This window comes from Cydia strobilella, chromosome 4 (assembly GCF_947568885.1).
Source record: "Cydia strobilella chromosome 4, ilCydStro3.1, whole genome shotgun sequence".
In the NCBI taxonomy this organism is placed as follows: Eukaryota; Metazoa; Arthropoda; class Insecta; order Lepidoptera; family Tortricidae; genus Cydia; species Cydia strobilella.
In genome coordinates, this window is record NC_086044.1 from 3,263,977 (window position 1) to 3,285,725 (window position 21,749).

At 38.7% G+C, this 21,749-nt stretch overlaps 1 protein-coding gene and 1 non-coding gene across 3 annotated transcripts; one reads left to right on the top strand and one right to left on the bottom strand.

Annotated features, from left to right (window-relative positions):
* Trnai-aau (transfer RNA isoleucine (anticodon AAU)) lies at positions 1 to 74 on the top strand. Its single transcript has one exon. It is a non-coding gene; the product is annotated as a tRNA-Ile (tRNA).
* A 1,591-nt stretch (positions 75 to 1,665) lies between these two features.
* On the bottom strand, positions 1,666 to 21,722 carry LOC134740458 (coiled-coil and C2 domain-containing protein 1-like). 2 transcript variants are annotated; one of them, XM_063672901.1, is made up of 15 exons: positions 21,526 to 21,722; positions 20,648 to 20,858; positions 19,664 to 19,859; positions 18,537 to 18,782; positions 17,895 to 18,043; positions 17,081 to 17,299; positions 16,122 to 16,225; positions 15,383 to 15,550; positions 14,077 to 14,236; positions 12,420 to 12,558; positions 11,238 to 11,468; positions 10,155 to 10,332; positions 8,783 to 8,934; positions 7,014 to 7,104; positions 1,666 to 4,716 (listed from the first exon to the last, which is right to left on the bottom strand). In XM_063672901.1, the coding sequence occupies exons 1-15, from the start codon at positions 21,577 to 21,579 to the stop codon at positions 4,597 to 4,599; spliced, it is 2,418 nt and encodes an 805-aa protein (XP_063528971.1). In that variant the 5' UTR covers positions 21,580 to 21,722; the 3' UTR covers positions 1,666 to 4,596. The 2 variants fall into 2 exon arrangements, with proteins under 2 accessions (XP_063528971.1, XP_063528970.1); XM_063672900.1 differs by having other exon boundaries at positions 7,014 to 7,143.
* Positions 21,723 to 21,749: the final 27 nt, after the last annotated feature.

Here is a 21,749-nt window from a genome sequence, read left to right on the forward strand (position 1 = left end):
GGCCCATTAGCTCAGTTGGTTAGAGCGTCGTGCTAATAACGCGAAGGTCGCGGGTTCGATCCCCTCATGGGCCACTTCTTTTTTGCTTTTTTTTGTGTGCAATTTGTGTGTTTAGTTTTATACATTTCCATGCATTTTGGCGTTTATTATTAATTAATTTGTTAACCAATGCACTCACCATTAATTTAGCACATCCTCAAAATCGAATTGCAGGTCAATTCGAACCTCACTGTACACTAACATCAAAACGACGTATAGGTAAATGGTCATTCAATTCTATTCATAACCGAACCGAAGTGGAACCGAAGGTTGGTGAAAGTGATTCTCCGTCTCATATGTATTTTACCAAGAGAAATGGATGCATTAAATGCAGAAAAGAAATAGGTATTTGTGCAAGTACTGCCAAGCCAACATTAAATTCAATTTATATCAAATCAATATTATATTTTACGAATCTGAATAAAATTTGCCTCCTGCTGTGGAAAGATACCTACTTTCCGCTAAAAATGGATTAGGCTGACACTACCGTATCCTTCAAGTATATACTCGGTTTATTTACTGCCAGTTAATATATAAGTCTATCTACTTGTATAGATACTTAGCATCTCATTTCCTAATCACGTTACCACGCATCCACGATCGGAACTGGATAAAACTGCTACAAGCAAAAAAATACCTTTATTTTAATATCAATCCTAACTTAAAGTAATAAGACTTAATTTTTATCAACCACCTGGCTTGGCTTCCGAATATTTATTTAAATGAAAATATACTTTAGTTTTAATTGTTAGAGTTCATATTTGCTTGGATTAAAATTTGGTGTGAATTTCAAATTCAATAGCAAACAATTGAATAACGTAAACTCAACCAGTAATGAGTTGGTCTAACGTGGGTTTCACTCGCCTAAGAAAATATTTGATCTAAGGTCAATCTAACGGTCTTAGTAATTTGGTCGAAATATGATTGTAAATACGATTTAGGAAACCAGTTATAACTGGATTCGAAGTAGATTCTAGTTACCCTTGACTTTGACACTGGTTTTTAATACTCGTAGGAAGCTTGCGTATATTAATTTTATGTATGCGATATTTTTAGGTGTTCATTATAAATTTTTCGTTCGCTTGTTTTTGGACCAAGGTTCAAGGATTGATTTATATGATAAACAAAACTTATGTTTACTTTATCGATGTTTTATCTTTCATTCATTATGCATATTAGTCATGTGAGACGAGAATAAATATGTGTAGTTTTTAAGATATTAACTTATACGTACATCTGTAAATTAACCTCTTGTCTATGTATGGGTGGTATTCCACCTGACCAATATGTGTATAGCGTCTCACATTTTGCTTAGTGAGAGAGTGAGACGCAATGACATTAAGATCCTGACCGAATTTTTAGTTATCTTTTTTTCGTGTATTATTTGCTCTATACAGCACAATCGAGGTTTGAACCCACGATTTTTGACCAACACACACATATGTATATGAAAAGGTTTTTTTTATTAGCCTATTTTGGTGTCCCACTGCTGGGCAAAGGCCTCCCCCTCGTTTTCTACACTCGACCCTGTCATCGGCATTTTCCCACCATTTGGGGATAGAATGTGTCCAAGTCGTCCCGCCATCTCCTTTTCGTATGTAAAAAGTTAATAAAACAAAATTCAAATTCATTAAGGTATGCATTTTTAATACAATAATATTTTCCCATTTACATTATCTTACAATAATTACATGAGGTGCAAATAGAGGCACTTGTAAAACGATTCTCATTAAGAGTCCGCAGGAAGCTCGGCCGAATTTCACCTTCCCATACAAACGGTGTTTCGTTTTCATTTTAAAACTACGTGTTGGATTGTAATGAAACTTTGCACATACAATGACATGAGGTATATCTAGGTCTGTAATTAGTTTATATAGCTCCAGTTTATAAAACAAACGACATAGAGCAAAAACAAGTTTTATATGAAAAACTTAAATTCGCTGTATTATTTCAACTATGGTTCCTGAAGCTATATAAACTAATTACAGACATAGATATACCCAAAGACCTATTGTAACTTATTTTTCAAGTGTTTTTTATTAAAAATACACGTCAAGAGATTGTTCACCTTTTTCTAATGCTAAAAAACGAAGTATAATATTTACTAGAATTTCACGCATATTTGTGACATTTTAACCAAAAGGTACCACATTGTCGCTTGTCAATAAGGTTGATTTCAAACGGAAGCTATATGGCAATAGCGCCTAATAGACAACCGACAATAAGTACCCTTTTGATTGTGAATGGCACATTTTGTAAAATCCTAGAAAAATATTAGGTTTCTAGGGTACCTACTCGGATAAGCTGTTTCTTTAAATTGACGATGCTGCGATTTTTGTGACTATATTTGACACTCACTATATGCATAGAGTAACTTATACTAGAGCGGTACTGTCATAGTAAATTTTGTAACCCCAGTAAATTCAGTGCCATCTTTAAAACTAAAAATGAAGATTTATAAAAATACGATAGAATGTATTTAAATATAGATAAATGATTTTTTTATTTGCATTAATTATTTTTATGATTTTGACCCATGTTCTTTCACTGATATTCGTTAAAATTGTTAAATAACAAACGAAACCGTCAACGCCATCTATACGACTGTAAGCCAAAACTAGTAGCGCCCTCTGAGCGAGAATCAAATTTTCTTGCTTTTGGAGGCACGTTTTTTCCTTAGACTGTATCCATCTATTACGGAGTTATATCTATCTTTGCTATATGACTCAGTTATATTTATGTATATTTTTTATCTCACTATAATGACAGATGTAAGTATATATTAAGCGTGCTACATTTGCATTGATAAACAGATCTAACAAATAATTATAACTAAAATAATATAAAAAAAATTACGAATCACACTGGCCTGAATAAAATACAAAATAATCACGAACCAAACATTTTAAGAGCCCATCAAAGTGCTCACTAGCGCCACTGCAAAAAAATTGTGATTATTTGTAATTTGTAAAAAAAAATTGTAAATTATCTGTTCGTATCAAAAAATTTACAAACTAACCATTTTTTCACGGTTATTTTTAACTTTAACACTAATTATTATTTCTTAACCGAGGCAAGTGAATAGAGTAGACCGACAATCTCTATAGAACGCTGTCTTACAATACAATACAATACAAATCCTCTTTATTGCACAACCTCAGAATAAATGTACATGAAAACACAAATAATACATGAAGACAGAGGTAAACAATAGCGGCCTTATCGCTATAGAGCGATCTCTTCCAGACAACCTTTAGGTAGTGGAGAAATGACACACAAATTAACCAATTAAGAGGTGCAAAACCTAAGTTAAAACTAAATAGCATTAGAACAAATACCTTTAAAAGTTTAGTTTAAGTTTTATTATCGTTGCTGATAACGCTTACCAGTCGTTATGTGCGTATGGCAACTGTCAACGAAGAGTATCATTTCAAAAATTGGGTTTTAAACCCTTGTCACAGGCACAAAACTATAATAAAAGGCGTATTAGCCTTAGAAATAAAAGTACAGTGCCATTTATTTTAACCTTCTTAAAGATTTCACTAGATGGCGCTACGTTTTCATTTTCATGCATAGACATAGTATATACAAGTAGTTATAGACACGCCACCGAGCGACCGGGGGTAAAAGAAAGAATATTCATATAAAATTGTGCAGCATAGGATTTTTTCTCTTTCACTCTTATAAATTTCGGTATTTCGCCTCCTACCTATGATGCCACCCGGTCGGTGGTAAAGACAAAGCATGGCACTATTTTCTCTTTCCTCTTATAGGAATCGCAATAAGACTATATTTCTCTATCAAAGAATTTCAGGCCCTTCTTTTCATGCCTAGTCTGACCAAGCTAACTCCTCATAGGGTTGAAATGTGACCATAAACCTCCAATTCTTATATAAATACATATACATCCTTTAGTCGTCCAGACATCAATACTTGCAAAGACAAATGCAATGATGTTAATATAGCATAGGCGAAGTCTACGCACGCATAAAATATGATTCCCACCGAACGGGCGGAGACAGCGCGCATTTCACATTTGTACGGCCGCGGTCGGCTGCTCGCGGACGCGGACGGCTCCGGACGGACGCCATCGCTTCTTCCATATATAATGTCAAAGAGGATATAATAGGATAGAGCGGTACTGTCATAGTAAATTTTGTAGCTACAGTAAATTCACTGCCATCTATCGACACACGATTAAAACTAAAAATATCAAAAAATGTATTGATGATTTTTGACGTTTTTGAGCCATGTTCTTTCACTGATATGCGTTAAAATTGTTAAATAACAAACGAAACCGTCATCGTCATCTATACGAGAGTAGGGCAAAGGTAGTGGCGCCATCTGATCGAGAATCAAATTTTCTTGATTTTCGAGGCACGTTTTTTCTTTAGACTGTATCCATCTATTACGGAGTTATATCTGTCTTTGATAATGTATAGGCACATTCCGACTCTAGCCGGTCGGAGGGAATCGTACATAATATGTATGTCATGTGAGTCATGTCACATAATTATTATGTGAATGTATCAGTGTGGGGTTGAAGCATTAAATTTCTTAACTATCTATAACGAGCCAGCGGTGCGTGGTGCTTTCTATCTGTTGTTGCTGGAGTGGAGTTCGCACGCGCAATTTGATTTCTAGGGAACCGCCTGCTGGCCGCCGGCCGTCCATGAGCTACGGAAAAAAGGTAGTATTAGAAATATAACAAAAATTTACTCAAAAATGAATATACATGGTCTAGAGAGGTCAATCTTAATAAAAGTACAACTACATACTAAACAAAATTAACTAGTATTTGTAATTAAAATACTCATCAAGTCATCACTGTTTAAACGTAGTTTTATTTCGAAACAAACGAAGTTTATAAGAAAAATACATCTTTAAATATATATAGATAGATATATAAATATATATTAAGAACAATAATAGCTGCGTCAATAAATAAAAAAATATTTGTAAAACTTGACAATTTAAGTGCTTGTTGCTAGGCCTATTTGAGTAAAGGATATTTTGACTCTTGACTCTTGACTATATTTAAGTGAAGTCCAATTTATAAATATATATATTTTGGAATAAAAAGTATTTTCTAATGTATGCATAAAAATAGGTAACCATAATTATTTTAGTTCTATTTTATTTTCATTTTCCTTTTAAATTGCCACATATTGACAAAATAATACACATAAAATACATAATTACTTAACATATCTTTTATTAGTATACAGTTAATAGATGGCGCTAGTAGTAGTGGCGCAATATGTAATTCGTCTTATATTATTTACATTGTTGCGAGTACCGCCGTGCTAGTTATTTATTTTAGGACTTCTAGCTTGGTGATGTTATAATATGGATATGAAAGTAAAATATAAAATAACAGACACATATAAACACATTATATTTGTCCCCTAACCTACGGTTTCGCCAGCCGCGACGGCAGACTTAGTTATTATTTATATGTCTTTACTTAATAAATATGGCTTTTGGTGTTAAACATGCAGTATATTTAAAGTATTAAAATTTATTTTTGTATTTAATATTAATGTTCTGTACGCAGCTCGCTAGATGATGCTAGTAGTACTATATGTCCCATCCTTTTTCTAACGCACGCCCTCGTTCTTTCTACCAAATATATCTATCTTTGTTTCTACATAAATTACATAATAAATTTAAATAACCTCATTTATATTATAAATAAATTTTACTCCAAAATCGAGTTAATATTTTCAGTTCCGATCTAACATCCAGTAAAAATAATCACACAAATGTGTATAAAAATACGATACTACTAGCGCCATCTAGTCAGCTGCGTATAAAACATTAGTATTTATGATTAAATTTTTGTTTCTGCGTAAGTATATTATATAATAATATATGTAAAATCGAACAAACTGATGTGCGAACCATGGTGTGATGTTTCCACAGGAAGTGTCATAATAATTTTACTTTTTAATCATAATAATCATAATCATAATCATTTATTTGCACATAAAAAGGGTTTTACATAGATATTATTTTAAATCAATTAATGACGCAGTAAATTGAAAAGGTTTCACAGTGGATCAGGAATCAAGTTGTTCGTTAGTACATTAAAATTAGATAATTGTTAGTAGTTGCTTATCCATATCCAGACATGAACAGTTAATTAAATTTTCTTAAAAAATGGACCGCAAAACCGACTTAGCTTTTATTTTTTATAAAAGCACTATAATTCAAATAAGAAAAGCACTATATGTATACAGGGTGGCTAAAAATTAAGTGCATTCAAACTTTTATTATGGGACCAACCACGAAATCGGGGATTTTTTTTTACCCTCCCATAGAAAATGGACCAGATAAAATATATGAAAAAGCCAAATTTTTTTCGCGATTTTGGGGTTGCTCCCATAGTAAAAGTTGTTCGGTATAATTCCAAAACCTCCCTGGCAACGAGAACGCACTTATTTTTTAGCCACCGTGTATATGACTCGGATGGAAGGCTACTCGCTGGCTTCGGATTCAATTAAACGAACTCCCAAGTTAGTCCGTTTAAAATGAATCCTCAGGAAGCAAGTAGCTTACTTCCGAGCCTCGACAATAATGTACTATTGAGTATTACCATAGAGTAACTTATACTAGAGCGGTACTGTCATAGTAAATTTTGTAACTCCAGTAAATTCACTGCCATCTGTCGACACACTTTAAAACTAAAAATAAATATTTTTAAAAATACGATAAAATGTATTTAGATATGGATAAATGATTTTTTTTATTTGCATTAATTATTTATATGATTTTGACCCATGTTCTTTCACTGATATGCGTTAAAATTGTTAAATAACAAACGTAACCGTCAACGCCATCTATACGACAGTTGGCCAAAGCTAGTAGCGCCCTCTGAACGACAATCAAATTTTCTTGATTTTCGAGGCACGTTTTTTCCTTAGACTGTATCCATCTATTACGGAGTTATATCTATCTTTGGTATTACTCACCGGAAACGCCTCATGTATTGTAACTTGCGTCTCCAACGGCGCCAGCTTGACCGTGCACGAGCCCACGGGCGAGTCCCTGGAGAACCAGCCGCTGCAACACAGAAGGTCGTGAGCGCCGCACCCCACGCAGCTGCGGCGCGCCCTTTACCAACTGCCCAAACTTAGCCCTGACTGCATTTCGTATAAGTTACAAATCATTTAGGGCATTTTCTATGAAAAGGGACCTTATTGTCGATGTCGCTCACGCCGCACAGCGTCGCGCGGCATTGTATTTATATCGGAGCATCGTTTATAATGGCGCAAGCGCCATCGACAATAAGGTCCCTTTTTATAGAAATTACCACATTTGGTCTCATTTTGTTGGATGAAGCCGACTTGAGACAACCACTAGCGACATCTAGTAGGAGAATTGAGAACAATCGAAGGCGCAAACTACAGGCAAGATTACAAAAAATGCTTTTATTTTGCTGCACGAAGCTGATTTTAGGTAATCACTAGCGACATCTATTAGAATAAAGGAGTTTTGAAGTCACAAGCTACAGCCTGATTCATTGCTTGAAGCAAAGAGGATATAATATTATAGAGCGGTACAGTCATAGTAAATTTTGTAACCACAGTAAATTCACTGCCATCTATCGACACACTTTAAAACTAAAAATGAAGATTTATAATAATGCGATAAAATGTATTTAAATATGTATATATGTTTTATATTATTTGCATTAATTATTTTTATGATTTTGACCCATGTTCTTTCACTGAGATTCGTTAAAATTGTTAAATAACAAACGAAACCGTCAACGCCCCCCTTGCTCCGTTCGGCTCAGCATTGCTCCGAGCAATTATTAGGGTTGGCACAAATTGACGTCCCTTTGTGTGCACGACCACAGATAAGGATAATGACTTGAATTTTGACAACCCTAAATAGCCGAAATGGATAGTGCGATATATAAGAAAGGAATAGCATGCATCGACCCTGAACCGCTGTCAAACTTCGTCTTTGTAGGAAATTTCCTTTCTATACGGTAGTACTATTATTTATTCTGTGATGTTACTTGAAACTTTGTATGTAAGATTTGTAACTTTTACGAAACATATGGAAACATCAATAGTTGTGTTAGTACAGTGCCATAACCAGTGTTATGTGACGTACAAATTAAATTGTGCAAAACGTGAAAAGAACAGGCATACAATACACTTAATGGTGCTAGGCGCGGCGCATAAATAAATCTTAAAACTTAGCTAACTTAGCGATTTCACTCACGTATTTTTAGTCACTCACGCAGTACGTGACGCGCGCCCGTCGTGACTATTACTCACTCAGGCACTGTTAGTGAAAATCTCCACTACCTAGGCTTTCCGAAAAATGTCGCGCGAGTGACTAAATATGTGAGTGAAACCGCTAAGTTAGTATGTCTCACGATAGTTTAAATTAAATCTTAAAACTAGTGATGGCAATCAATTAATTATATTCTAAGTCGCGTTGCCCGGTGTATGACCAGAGGCAACACCACTGTATTCCGGGTCGTTGGTGTATTTATTATAGATAACTCACCCCTTGGAATAGACCTCGAACTTGATGACATGCCTCTTAAAGACCCGGAGGCAAAGAACACGTTCGGTCTATTATAGATAACTCACCCACAACACAAAACCCCGAACCGGTTATCTCATCGTGACCGCTGCTCATGCAACATGCTCGTGAAACATGTCGCGCGAGTGACTAAAAATGTGAATGAAACCGTAAATTTACTTTAATGACCACTCACCCCTTGGAATAGACCTCGAACTTGATGCCATGCCTCTTGAAGACCCGGAGACAAGGTCGGGCCGCCCTGTGTATGGCGAGAGGGAACACCGCCCCGTACTCAGGGTTGTTGGTGTCTTTCACTTGTGACGTGCGGTCTACTACTGGCGCGTCCTGAAATGTGGTGATCCAATTTGACTTTCTGATTCTGACCATAAGGGCCCTCCACACTAGTACCAAAGATAGATATAACTCCGTAATAGATGGATACAGTCTAAGGAAAAAACGTGCCTCGAAAATCAAGAAAATTTTATTCTCGTTCAGAGGGCGCTACTAGCTTTGGCCGACTGTCGTATAGATGGCGTTGACGGTTTCGTTTGTTATTTAACAATTTTAACGCATATCAGTGAAAGAACATGGGTCAAAATCATAAAAATAATTAATGCAAATAAAAAAAAACCTTTATCCATATTTAAATACATTTTATCGTATTTTTATAAATCTTCATTTTTAGTTTTAAAGTGTGTCGACAGATGGCAGTGAATTTACTGGGGTTACAAAATTTACTATGACAGTACCGCTCTAGTATAAGTAACTCTATGGTACTAGCATAGAGTAACTTATACTAGAGCGGTACTGTCATAGTAAATTTTATAAATCTTCATTTTTAGTTTTAAAGTGTGTCGACAGATGGCAGTGAATTTACTGGGGTTACAAAATTTACTATGACAGTACCGCTCTAGTATAAGTAACTCTATGGTACTAGCATAAATGATTTTTTTTATATGCATAAATTATTTTTATGATTTTGACCCATGTTCTTTCACTGATATGCGTTAAAATTGTTAAATAACAAACGAAACCGTCAACGCCATCTATACGACAGAAGGCCAAAGCTAGTAGCGCCCTCTGAACGAGAATCAAATTTTCGTGATTTTCGAGGCACGTTTTTTCCTTAGACTGTATCGATCTATTACGGAGTTATATCTATCTTTGCTACAATGTTCTGCCACCAGAGTGCAGCAGTAGCCCGTTTAGTAAACCATAGAGCAACTTATACATACTGTGCCTTTTACAGTTTTTGACAAGTTTTCAGAGATAATAAAATATATGACATTGATGCACCAAGGCGGTTTGTTTGCAGCGGATCTACCGGGAAACGCGAAGCCGGAATTTCGCTATCTGCCTCTTTGTCGCTCGAATATGCTAGAGTGACAGAGATGTTATGATAACGAAAGTTCGATTTTCTTGTTTCGCGATAGACCCTCAGATTGTGGTAGTGGCGCCCCCTGCGCGGAGTTTCGCGTAATATTCCCTATAAAAAAATTAGGCAAGCACGGAATTCTCACTCCCCATTTAAAACATTCACCCTGTATAATAGAAAAACAACTCACTTGTGGATAAGGAAATTCGAATTTGACGTAAGTGTCGACTTCCTTAGGGTTGGGCACGTTGTACGCGATCCCGCGGACTATTGTGAGCTCTAAGTCGTTCTCGTTAAGGTCCGTATTGCATTGCACCACGGCGAACTGTCGCGACTCGTAGTGGAATTTCGGTGGGTTTTGGTTTAAACTGAAAAAATATAAAAATAAATTTATTTCTACTATTAGAACAAATTAAATCATATTTAGAGATGCAACGGATAGTTGTTTTACCGGATATCGGATATTCGGCCTGGCCGTCGGCCGAATATCCGGTAACCGGCCGACGAAATTTGGCTGGCGGAACATTAAGTATTGCAGGTGCCCGTCGTGCAGGTTTTGACCTGTTCGTAGTGAACGTTCGCGCGGACTCATTTCTAGGTTCGAAACGAGTTTAATCATGTCATTACATTTTTAAATTATAATCAACGACTTCGATTATGACCGCGACTGTTTTTTAGATTCAATTTGTTTACCCCAAAATCAAGCAAAGTTACTATCCGTTATCCGGCCGTATATTAAAATAAGGGCCGGATAGTAACCGAATATCCGGTGCATCTCTAACTATATCCCATGCCGCCGTGGCCCGGGTGGCCAAGGGGCTGAGGCACCTGCCGCGGTAGCAGAAGGCGCTGGTTCGATTCCAGCCCTGGGCACTGGAGGCCTTGGCATTGGCAGGCGTGGCTCACTCCGCGATTTCGTCGCGTCGGTACAAGTACATGCGGCCCACACCAATTTTGGTGTCTAGCCGTAGTAGTTGCCGCGCACCGCTACGGAACGGACGCCTGCTCGCGCTTGTGCCACCTAGCGGTCATATCTGTCGTAATTGACGCGTTTTCTTACAGAGTGAACCTTCTGTACTAAGTACTATTATTTAGTACCGTGGCCTTGGTCACTCTTTCTTCGCATTTCGGTTTTTAAATTTATTTCTGTACTTTTTGTACTTTGGCCGTCGGGTTACTAGTTAGTTGTATAGTCATATGAGAACATTCCATTTTATACCAGATTTCAGGATCTCGATTGTATTACAAAGGAATAAAGTCGATTTTCCCTTACCTTTTAGCAACAACAACGACATCTAAATCCTGTTTCACTCTAACGGCAAGATTCTCGAACCTATTCATCTCTGCTATATTCCCCATGGCCCTATTGTGGTCGCGATTAGCCTGGCACAGCTTTAACTGGCTGGTTAGCTGTTGGTGTAGCCTGGTTAAGATGTTGTCGTCTGAGCCGGTGATTGGCTCGTCGTCGGGCGGTGTGCAGTCTTCCGCTGTTACTACGTCGAAACTGGGGATAAATTGTTAATTTAATCTTTATTACAGAAAACATTATCGAACAAAAGGCGGAAATAATGCCTAGAGGCATTTTGTGCAAATCAAATAGGGTATATTACTGCAATGTTCTGTCACCAGAGTGCAGCACAAGCCTTTTTAGTAAACCATAGAGTACCTTATACATACTGTACCTTTAACAGGTTTTTGACAAGTTTTCAGAGATAATAAAATATGACATTGATGCAAGCCGGTTTTTTTACAGAGGACCTACCGGGAAACGCGAATCCGAAATTTATCTGCCTCTTTATCGCTCCAATATGCAAGAGTGACAGAAATGTTAGATAACGAAATTTCGATTTCCTTGTTTCGCGATAGACCCTCAGATTGTGGTAGTGGCGCCCCCTACGCAGAGTGTCGCGTAATTTCCCTATTGTATTATTTTATGTAATGCACTATGGTTGTAAATAATTTAAATGGCATTTCAAATTGTTTTGTGAAGGTTTTTTTTTAATAAAAAATATTTGGAGGGTGTTCATTAGTATTGTCTAGGGTCACCGCGATAGTTATTCATGAAATCAAACAATTTAAACGGATTTATTAATACGATCAAATTTATCTTAAAGCCTGACCAGGAATATATTGTGACGTTTTCAACCAAACGGTACCACAATATCGCTAAGGTTGATTTCTAATTGAAGCTATATGGAAATAGCGCCTTACTGACAAGCGACAATAAGTACCCTTTTGGTTGAAAATGGCACAATGATCACGCGCCAACGCCATGTTGCGGAATTTCACTGGAAGTAATTTTTTCATACTATATGAACTGTCACCCTATCCATGAGAATGAACAGCGCCCCCTTGACAATGATCATATATTACTGGTCAAGCTTTAATAAAGTTAGCTTAGACGGATTTGACACACTCATTCATACCTATAAACACTACGATATAGGTTACTCACGTATGCTCAAGCTGTTTCTTGGCCGTAGGAGGCAGTGGGAGAGATTTCAAATCGACGACAAGTCCGCCTTTCGCCGCGTCTATCACGGCGTCGAAGCCTTTAGATGCCCGTAAGTATTCTTTTGCTTGTTCAATGTTGCCTATAAAATTTTAATAGTGTAATTAATTACTAAAATCAAAGATAGATATATAACTCGAAAAAACGTGCCTCGAAAATCACGAAAATTTGATTCTCGATCAGATGGCGCCACTAGTTTTGGCCTACTCTCGTATAGAGGGCGTTGACGGTTTCGTTTGTTATTTATAACTTTAACGCATATCAGTGAAAGAACATGGGTCAAAATCATACATGAATCTAGTATAACTGGATCGGTCATGAGGGGAGGGGGAAAATGACCGAACGGGATAGTCTTATGTATCTTTCAGTAGGAGTAGCAGAGAAAGCGCTGTTATTGTTTGTCCTTGTCATAGTTTCACTTTTCCACCGCTGCCACAACCGAGGTTGTGGCAAACAAATAAGTACGTGACATGTCATGTTTGTTCGTTGCTTGTTTAATTATCGTTGTTTTGTATGAAATTGTGCTTTCTCTTATGAAATATAGTGATGGTTAGCGTTTTGAATGCTTGAACTTTGATAAAATACTGGTGAATTGTTCTGTAATCGGCTGTAATAGCCGCTCTGAGCAAAAATATGAGATCATAACCTTTCACACGTAAGTACGGTATTTTACAACTTCCTCTTAACTTTCCACTCAAAGCAATGTAGAATCAAACGATTACAATAAAAATATCACAATTATTTACGCAAATTAACAAAATATTATTTGTAAAATTATCCGCCCAAATTAAGTAGGTAGGTAGGAGTCTGAGGTCAGCCATTTTTAAACTTCTTCTTAATTTAGCTGCATAACAATCATGTTAGGGATACCAGATGAAAATATCATAATTTTATGGGTAATTTTGACCTCGAAGTTTTTTCGTACTTCTAATTCCAAAAAATAAATAAACAAATGTTGTGAAGATTAAATGTGGTGTACATTAATTGGTGTGATTGCGATTTGTGATTTCTTTAAATTAAAACCCATAATACATTTTATTTTACGTTTTATTTACTAAACATGTTTAGTTTTGTACCACCTGCGCGAATTATAGGAGGTATTTCATTGTTTATACGCTTAAAAAGAACGGCCCATTGACATTTTATTTAACAATTTTTTAATACCGTCAAACAAGCTAACTTTGCCTCCAGGGTAATCGCCCCAACGTGATATCAAATATTGGGGTAATTTTTACCAATATGGTATCCCCACCTTTATGACGTCATCTATGTCTATCCCTTACGGGCGCACGCGTATAGCTGGTCTATGTAATGCTAGGTGTATGAAATCATATAAAAAATATTAATGCAAATAAAAAAATCATTTATCCATATTTAAATACATTTTAACATATTTTTATAAATCTTCGTTTTTAGTTTTAAACTTGTCGATAGATTGCAGTGAATTTACAATGGTTACAAAATTTACTATGGTACTGTCATAGTAAAACATCCTTTTCCTTAAGAATAAGAATATTTTTTATTGACAATAGAAAACAATTTTACAGACACATGGATACATGGATGGATGGATGGAGTGTGTGTGTGTTAAGGTACTCACCAGCTTTCTTAGCTTCGATCGCGGCGTTTCTGAACTCCTTCTGCCTATGCAATAATAGTGCCAGTTGCTTGTCGTAGCGCGAGGCTTGTCGCGACGCCGAGGGGGGCGCGGGGGCGGGGCGGGGGGGCGCCGCCGGGGAGGGGGAGGGGGCAGAGTGCGACTGAAAAATAATAATAGCACAGAATGATCCATACTAATCCATACTAATATTATAAATGCGAAAGTCTGTCTGTCTGTCTGTGTGTCACCTCTTCACGCTTAAACCGCTGAACCGATTTAGTAGAAATTTGGTATACAGATAGTTTGAGTCCCGGGGAAGGACATCTTCTTCTTCCTCGGTCCCTCATTGCTGAGGATCGCGACCATGTATGCTCCGTCTCCATAGTGTGAGGTCATAAGCCACATGAGTCACCACTGCATGTTGCCGCCAACCACCCTCTTCACACCATCAGGAAGGGGAAGGACATAGGATACTTTTTATCCCAGAACTCACCCCTCAAGGGGGTGAAAAGGGGGTTGGAAATTTGTATGGGGAATCAATAACCGCTGAACCGATTTAGATGAAACTTGGTATGGGGATAGTTTGAGCTGTGGGAAAGAATATAGAATAACTTTTATCCCCGAAATCATCCCTTAAGGGTGTAATAAATGGGGTGGAAATGTATAGTGTGGACCAATTTGGGGATGAAAAAAGGATGGATTAAAAAGCAGATAAGAATTAAGGTACCCAAATTACTAATTCCACGCAGACGAAGTCGCGGGCAAAAGCTAGTACAGAATAAAACTCACACTATCAGTAGGTATAGGTCCATAGCCACTGTAGCCAGCAATAGCTAGGCGGTAGGTAGTTCGTTTACGGGCACCGGCTAATATCCATACTAAAGTATGTCTGTCTGTCTGTTACCTTTTCACGCTTTAACCGCTGAACCTATTTAGCTGAAACTTGGTATACAGATAGTTTGGGTCCCGGGGAAGGACACAGGATACATTTTATCCCAGAACTCAACCTTCAAGGGGGTGAAAAGGGGGGTGGAAATTTGTATGGGGAATCAATAACCGCTGAACCGATTTAGATGAAACTTGGTATGGGGATAGTTTGAGTTGTGGAGAAGAATACAGAACAATTTTTATCCCCGAAATCATCTATTAAGGGTGTTAAGATGGGGTAGAAATTTATAGAGTGGACCAATCTGGGGGTGAAAAAAAGGATGGATTTAAAAGCAGATTTGTTTAAAAATTATGGTACCCAAATTACTAATTCCATGCAGACGAAGTCGCGGGCAAAAGCTAGTATATGAAAACTCACACTATCAGTAGGTATAGGTCCGTAGCCAGCAATAGGCGGTAGATCGTCAACGGGCACCGGCTTGCCTGCCGCGTGTAGTTTAATAGCGTCTTGGTATTGCTTTACTATGCGACCCATGCGACGCGCTTTTGAAGAATTACCCTGTTCTTTAGCTTTGGCTTCTTGCTCCTGAAATTGGAAAATAAAAATGTTTACTCTTCAGTTTAGGCAAATATTTATTAGAGATGCAATGGATAGTCGTTTGGCCGGATACCGGTTGTTCGCCCTGACCATCGGCCGAATGTTCGGTATCCGGCCGCGCAATATTCGACCGGCGGAACTACCTATATACCTACATTTCGATTTTTCAGGTGCGCATTGTGCAGGTTTCGCCTGTTTCGTAGTGAACGTTCGCACGGACTCATATCTAGGTTCGAAATGAGTGCGCGTGCAAGTGAGTGGAATGTTAAAATTGTTTTAAAATAATAAACGACTACGATTTTGACCGTGACTGTTTCTTAAATCCAATTTGTTTACTCCGAAATCAAGCAAAGTTACTATCCGGTATCCGGCCGGATAGTATGTCACTATCCGGCCGGATCATTGATGCGTCCCTGTCCAGAGCCTATTCTCCACAAGGCTCCACTCCGGTAGTAGAAAAAGGCGGCAAATTTAAAAAATGTAGGCGCTAAGAGTTGATCTGCAATAGAAAATTTGAACTTCGCGCCTGGTTGGGCGTGTTTGAGTATATACGAGATACCTGGAATCCGGCTAGCCTCTGTTTGAGGGCCTCCGCCATTGTGGTCGCTGTGATGAGCGCGGGCGCTTCTTCAGGTGCTGGTGCTGGTGCTTCGGGCGGTGCTTCTAAAAGAAACAAATAGGTTTCATTTAGAGCTTGATCACGTGTTTTGAATTTGGAACGTTCTACATCGCGCTATCGATATTTTTTTACCCGAGAATATATAGCACCGAAAGTCGCAGTCCTATCTAACTTCTCAGAGCAAAGAGTAATAGGGCCAGCTCATATTTCCATGTAAAAAAAACCTATCTAACTTAAAGATACTAAAGGATACTGTCAGATCCCAAGGTCTACTTGTAAGGATCCTAGGGTTGAATAAGGTATGTTATTGGTACCTGTAGCGCCTTGTGTCTTCTCCCTTTCTCCCTTCTGTTGGGCCTGGAAACCCGCAGCGATAGCTTCAGGAGTGGGCAACTCGTTCAGATCCATCTCTTGTCCAGATTTCCACGCGTCAGCCACAATTGCGAACTGATTCACAACCTTGAGTTTGAATTTCGAACGTTCTACATCGCGCTATCAACATTTTCTAACCCGAGAATATATAGCACGGAGAGGCGCTGCCCTATCTAACTTAAAGATACCAAGGTCTACTGAATCTAGGGTTTAATAAGGTATGTTATTGGTACCTGTAGCGCCTTGTGTCTGGTCTTCGCCTTTCTGTCGGGCCATGAAACCCGCAGCGATAGCTTCAGGAGTGGGCAACTCGTTCTGATCCATCTCTTGTCCAGATTTTCTACGCTTCGGTCAAAATGTTAAACTGATTCACAACCTTCAGTTTGAATTTCGAACATTCTACATCGCGCTATCGACATTTTTTAACCCGAGAATATATAGCACCGAGAGTCGCTGCCCTATTATCTAACTTAAAGATACCAAGGTCTACTGAGGATCTAGGGTTTAATAAGGTGTGTTATTGGTACCTGTAGCGCCTTGCGTCTGGTCTTCTCCCTTCTGTTGGGCCTTGAAACCCGCAGCGATAGCTTCAGGAGTGGGCAACTCGTTCAGATCCATCTCTTGTCCGGATTTCCACGCCTCGGCCACCATATCGAACTGTTTGACGACCTTGAGATACTCTAATGCGAGCCGCTTGTCTGTGTGTTTGGCGGCTAGGGCCGCGGCCCTGAATTCCTCCTTGCGTTCTGTTGGGAATTAGTTGTTTTAGTAAGTAGGTGATTGTTTTAATTGGGGTAGTGATAGTGGGAGGAAAAAATGAGGATCAGATTAAGGTTTTTTTGAGGTGAATTTCATGGTTTTGGATATCGTGAGTGTAGGATTTGATCATCAGGGTTTTAAACAATGTGTGAAGGAATTAAATGAGTGATTTAGTGGGAGCGTAAGTTAGTTTTGAATGAAATTTAATCTGTTGGGATTTGATTGTGATAAATTAGTTTATTAGTAAGTGTTGAAACAAAATCAATATTAGAATGTTTCCTTGGAAAATCAATACCTAAGTCAAAACTTATATTAAGGTAAGCCTGGTGAGGAGTATTGGAGGAGTACTGGTGATTTTTTTCGAAATGGGGTTCAGATTGTGATATATTTATTTCTTATTGAAAACGGACATTATATTTTATTCATTAGGAAATAAGGATAAGAGATTTTAACACTTTCAATGGGAGGGGGTCGAAAGACCCCATGCAAAGTATGATTAATTAGTTAATTACAAGTTATACTATTTTCCGCAGCGAAGGTGTTAAGGACCGTTATAGCAAGCTGCCTACAATAGTGACTTACTAAGTATAGTCTGTAAGCCCTCCTGTTTAGCCGGGTCGGCGGGCGGCGGCGGAGGCTCAGTAGGGCTCCGCAGGCTGGCGGCGCGCGGCGGCGGCGCCGGGGCCTCCGACACCGGCAGCGGGGGCGGCGGCGAGAGGGGCGGGGGTGAACTAAGGGGACATGTGTGTTTTTCTCAAAAACTGACGGCAAACTTGACACGGAACGGCGCCATTTAGCGTTCATTTCTTACACTTATTATAATTAACAGTGCATTGTTTGTACCGTCCCCACATGGCAAGTTTCACTTCAAGGTCAAATATTATTTACAAACAAAACTCCATGGCAGTAAAAAGACTTCACAATTCCCATCCAAAACACCAAACGAATTCAAGTAATCAAAATACATAAGTAAAAAATAAAATAAAAGAAAAAGTAATGCGAGCACAGGTACTTGACTTTAAATCGCGAAATTTTTTAACGGCTCCTCAACACTACCGCGTTATTGGTCCAGGAGTTAAGAATGACCGATCGCATAGACTGAGTACTGCGTCACATGCATAGGTGTTGAAGTTCTAAAGAAATTTGGCTCGTTTCAATAATAACGTGTTTCAATTGTCCCCGTTCTACCCTACCGGATGTTACAGATTCAGTTTTGACAATCACCTGGGACTATCGGGCACCGCCGGCGCGGGCCGGGCGGGCACGCGGGGCGGCGCTAGCGGCTCCGGGACCGCCGGGGCCGGCTCGGGGGCCGCCGGGGCCGGCTCGGGGGCCGCCGGGGCCGGCTCGGGGGCCGCCGGGGCCGCCGCGCCCACCACCACGGACGGCGGGATGTCGTCGTTGGCTATTGTGGCGCCGGCTTTCGCTTGCTTCAGGAGGTCGTTTAGTGTTTTTAGGCCTCGCCCGAATCTGGAAATATTACGAGGGTATTAGAAATATTGTAAACTATCTACGAGCTCTTTCGTCGCTTCACTCTTGCGTTTGTACACATACTTCACTAATGGCTCAGTTTCATTGGTCGATAGGGCCCGCGTGCGGGCGATTTCCAAAACGCATGCCATAGGGCCCGCATTCGGGGAACCGTTTTCATTGGCCGATAGAGCCCGCATGCGGGGTGCGGGAGATTTCTAAAACGCATGCCATTATGAGTTTCACTAGTCGTTATACCGCCTTACCGCCTGCGGGGAATCACCTGCATGCTTTATATCGACCGCTTTATCGACCAATGAAACTAAGCAAACGAAAGGTTGGTAGAGCGGAAGGCGCAAAGTTCTTCTATCTGACTGTATCATGCTGTATCTGAGCGAAGTACGTATTCGAATACGAGAGTTCTTGCCCTATAACAGTCTCCCCGACCAGAAATTTTATATGCCGGTCTTTACCATATTGACCTTACATACAGTTACTATAATTTATAAAACACTTTAATTGCAGATTCTGTATCTCAAGATAACCATAGGCACCATTTTACTTTTTAAATAAAAGCTATTCAGTTACATCCTTGATCATTTTATACTTCGCCAACCCATCTTTACCATCAGTTATCAATACGTTCTGTGATTTTGTTTTGTGCTTACCTCCGAGCGCAGCTGCTTTCTCCAACAGCCTTACCATTTTTCTCAGCCACAGTATAGTTAGTAATCCTGTCCTACAGCAGACTTATGGTGCTGCTATCAGCGCTGTCGACGCGAGGCAGCGGGACAGGCATTGACTCATCTTCTATACCTAAGCTTAAATCAGGCTGAGAAAGTGCTGTAATCTTCTTATATGCTCCAACGATGCTACATTACCTCCTAGCGCGGCTGCTCTCACCAGCAGCCTTGGCGTTTTTCTCAGCAACAGTATAGTTGGTGATCCGATCCTGCAGTAGACTTATGGTGCTGCTATCGGCACTGGCGACACGAGGCAATGGTGCTTGAGGTGCAGGTGCCTCGTCTAAGGTCAGGTCTTGCAGCTCACTGAGAAGCTCTGGGTCATCGTCATCGCCTGTTGTAGCAGAAAGTTGGAAATGAATAAGTATTTCTCCTCCTGAGACCCAGAACCACTTGCTTTGTTTTGAAATTTGGACCGCTTGAGTTGCCGAATAAACATTCAAACAATAATGTGGAATATGTACAAAAAATCTCATGCATTACATTATTGTAAAGAAAGTGGTCTCCATAGAAAATAAAAATTACGAGTTAAGGATGTAAGCTTGTTGTCCTCATTCTAAAGTAGGCTTGTGTAGTACATGTACTAAAATCAAAAAGACACAATTCCCTCCACTGTACTAGACCGAACTATTCCCTAATGATTCTGCTCTTAGTATGTTTAGTACACTACACACGAACGAAACAGATTGGGAGCGAGGACCGAGCAGTGACAATGACAGCAAAGCGATCCAACTCATCCGACCGAACTAAAACTAAACTTTCACTCTCACTGTAAACTACTGTACTAAAAGACCGAACTAGTACAGTTGTGAATTGTACTAGTTGGGAGCGATCTTTTTAGTGAACGAGCATGCACAACTCTATTCTAAAGGTGTACTAAAGTAATGATTAAAAGAATAGAAAGATCCCAAGAAGAAGAAGATTTTATAAACTGTATTAGCACAATTGTGTGAAGCTATAGTCTTTATTTGTATCCTTTTTAATGACTATTAAAAAAAAGAAGATTTGAAAATTTGGCTAAACAATATAATTCTCATAATATAAAATGAGCAACACAACTCTAATAAAGCAATAAAACACACAATATTTCTTTGAAATAACTCATATTCATTAATTACTGACCAGATCCCTCATCATCTGACGGTATATCCTTCAAACTTGCAGCAATCATGGCATCCAAGTCCGCTGCTAGCACAGAGACCGGTTTCCGTGGCCGGTGCCTAGCACCTCCACCACTGATGGCTGCCAGCTCTGCTTCTAAGTCCATGTCATCATCAGAGCCACCCATTGGCTCATCATCATCATCCATAGGGTCTATGTCTAGTAGTCCAAACTGAAGAATTGCATGAAGAAGATTTTAAAACTTTATAGCAATATTATTTTGTATTTTCACTGTTTAGCAAATTATAATTCCTTACATAGATGTCTGTCTGCATAACATGTATGAATTTTAACGTTATAAATCTGATTCTTTTTTTTGTAACCAGATAATTATTTGTTGTGTTTTTGTGCCATAGTTTTTTTTTTCTAGTTTTGCCAACCTTTGTTAAATATCTGTGATCCGCATTTTTTTATTGATGACTTAGTTATTTAGAAAACATATGCATGTATTCTAGTAAAGTTGTACATGTGTGTTATAACTAGCAAAGTAGAACATGTGACTAAGGGTTTTGTTACCCTTGAAATTAAAGAGCTTAAAATCAAAATAAATGAGACATTCCTCTCAGAGACCTTTGTTATCGTCTTCGATGAGTCAAGAAACTTATTAAATGGACACCACGGACACACAATACAGGCATTGTAATAGGACCCATTTCATTGTGCCAAAGCATACTGTTACGAGTTAACAAACCCTGCGGTTCTCGGAAATAGATGATTTATAACAATATTCTAAAAATAGAGATGCTCTTATAGCCCTCAATGAACCTATCTTGCTATGAGACCTAATAGTCTTGTATAAAACAGTTAATCTGAAGGACAAACAAATCTTAATGACTCACTTGCGACAAATTGGTTTTCTTCCCGGAACTAGGCTTCTGTGGCTTTCGAAACATTTTTGTTCCCAACTAAAGTGGTTTTTTCGGTCAAATATAGGTTGTGTGAAGAATTTCCTTTGTTCGCGTGTTCTCGGTCCCTTATTTTTCTTGATTTTTGAACCGAAAAACAACACAACAGTGACGTTCTGATCCTACTGTTCTGTCAAATAACAATTTGAGTAATTTGA

What these genes read in the sequence shown, in the direction of transcription:
- LOC134740458 (XM_063672900.1), bottom strand. Translation starts at nt 21,579, where the DNA reads ATGTTTCGAAAGCCACAGAAGCCTAGTTCCGGGAAGAAAACCAATTTG. An exon ending in CCAGACGCAAGGCGCTACAG is followed by an intron (nt 16,226 to 17,080) that starts GTACCAATAACA and finishes TGTTTCTTTTAG; the next exon opens with AAGCACCGCCCGAAGCACCA. An exon ending in GTCGTTGTTGTTGCTAAAAG is followed by an intron (nt 10,333 to 11,237) that starts GTAAGGGAAAAT and finishes ATATTTTTTCAG; the next exon opens with TTTAAACCAAAACCCACCGA.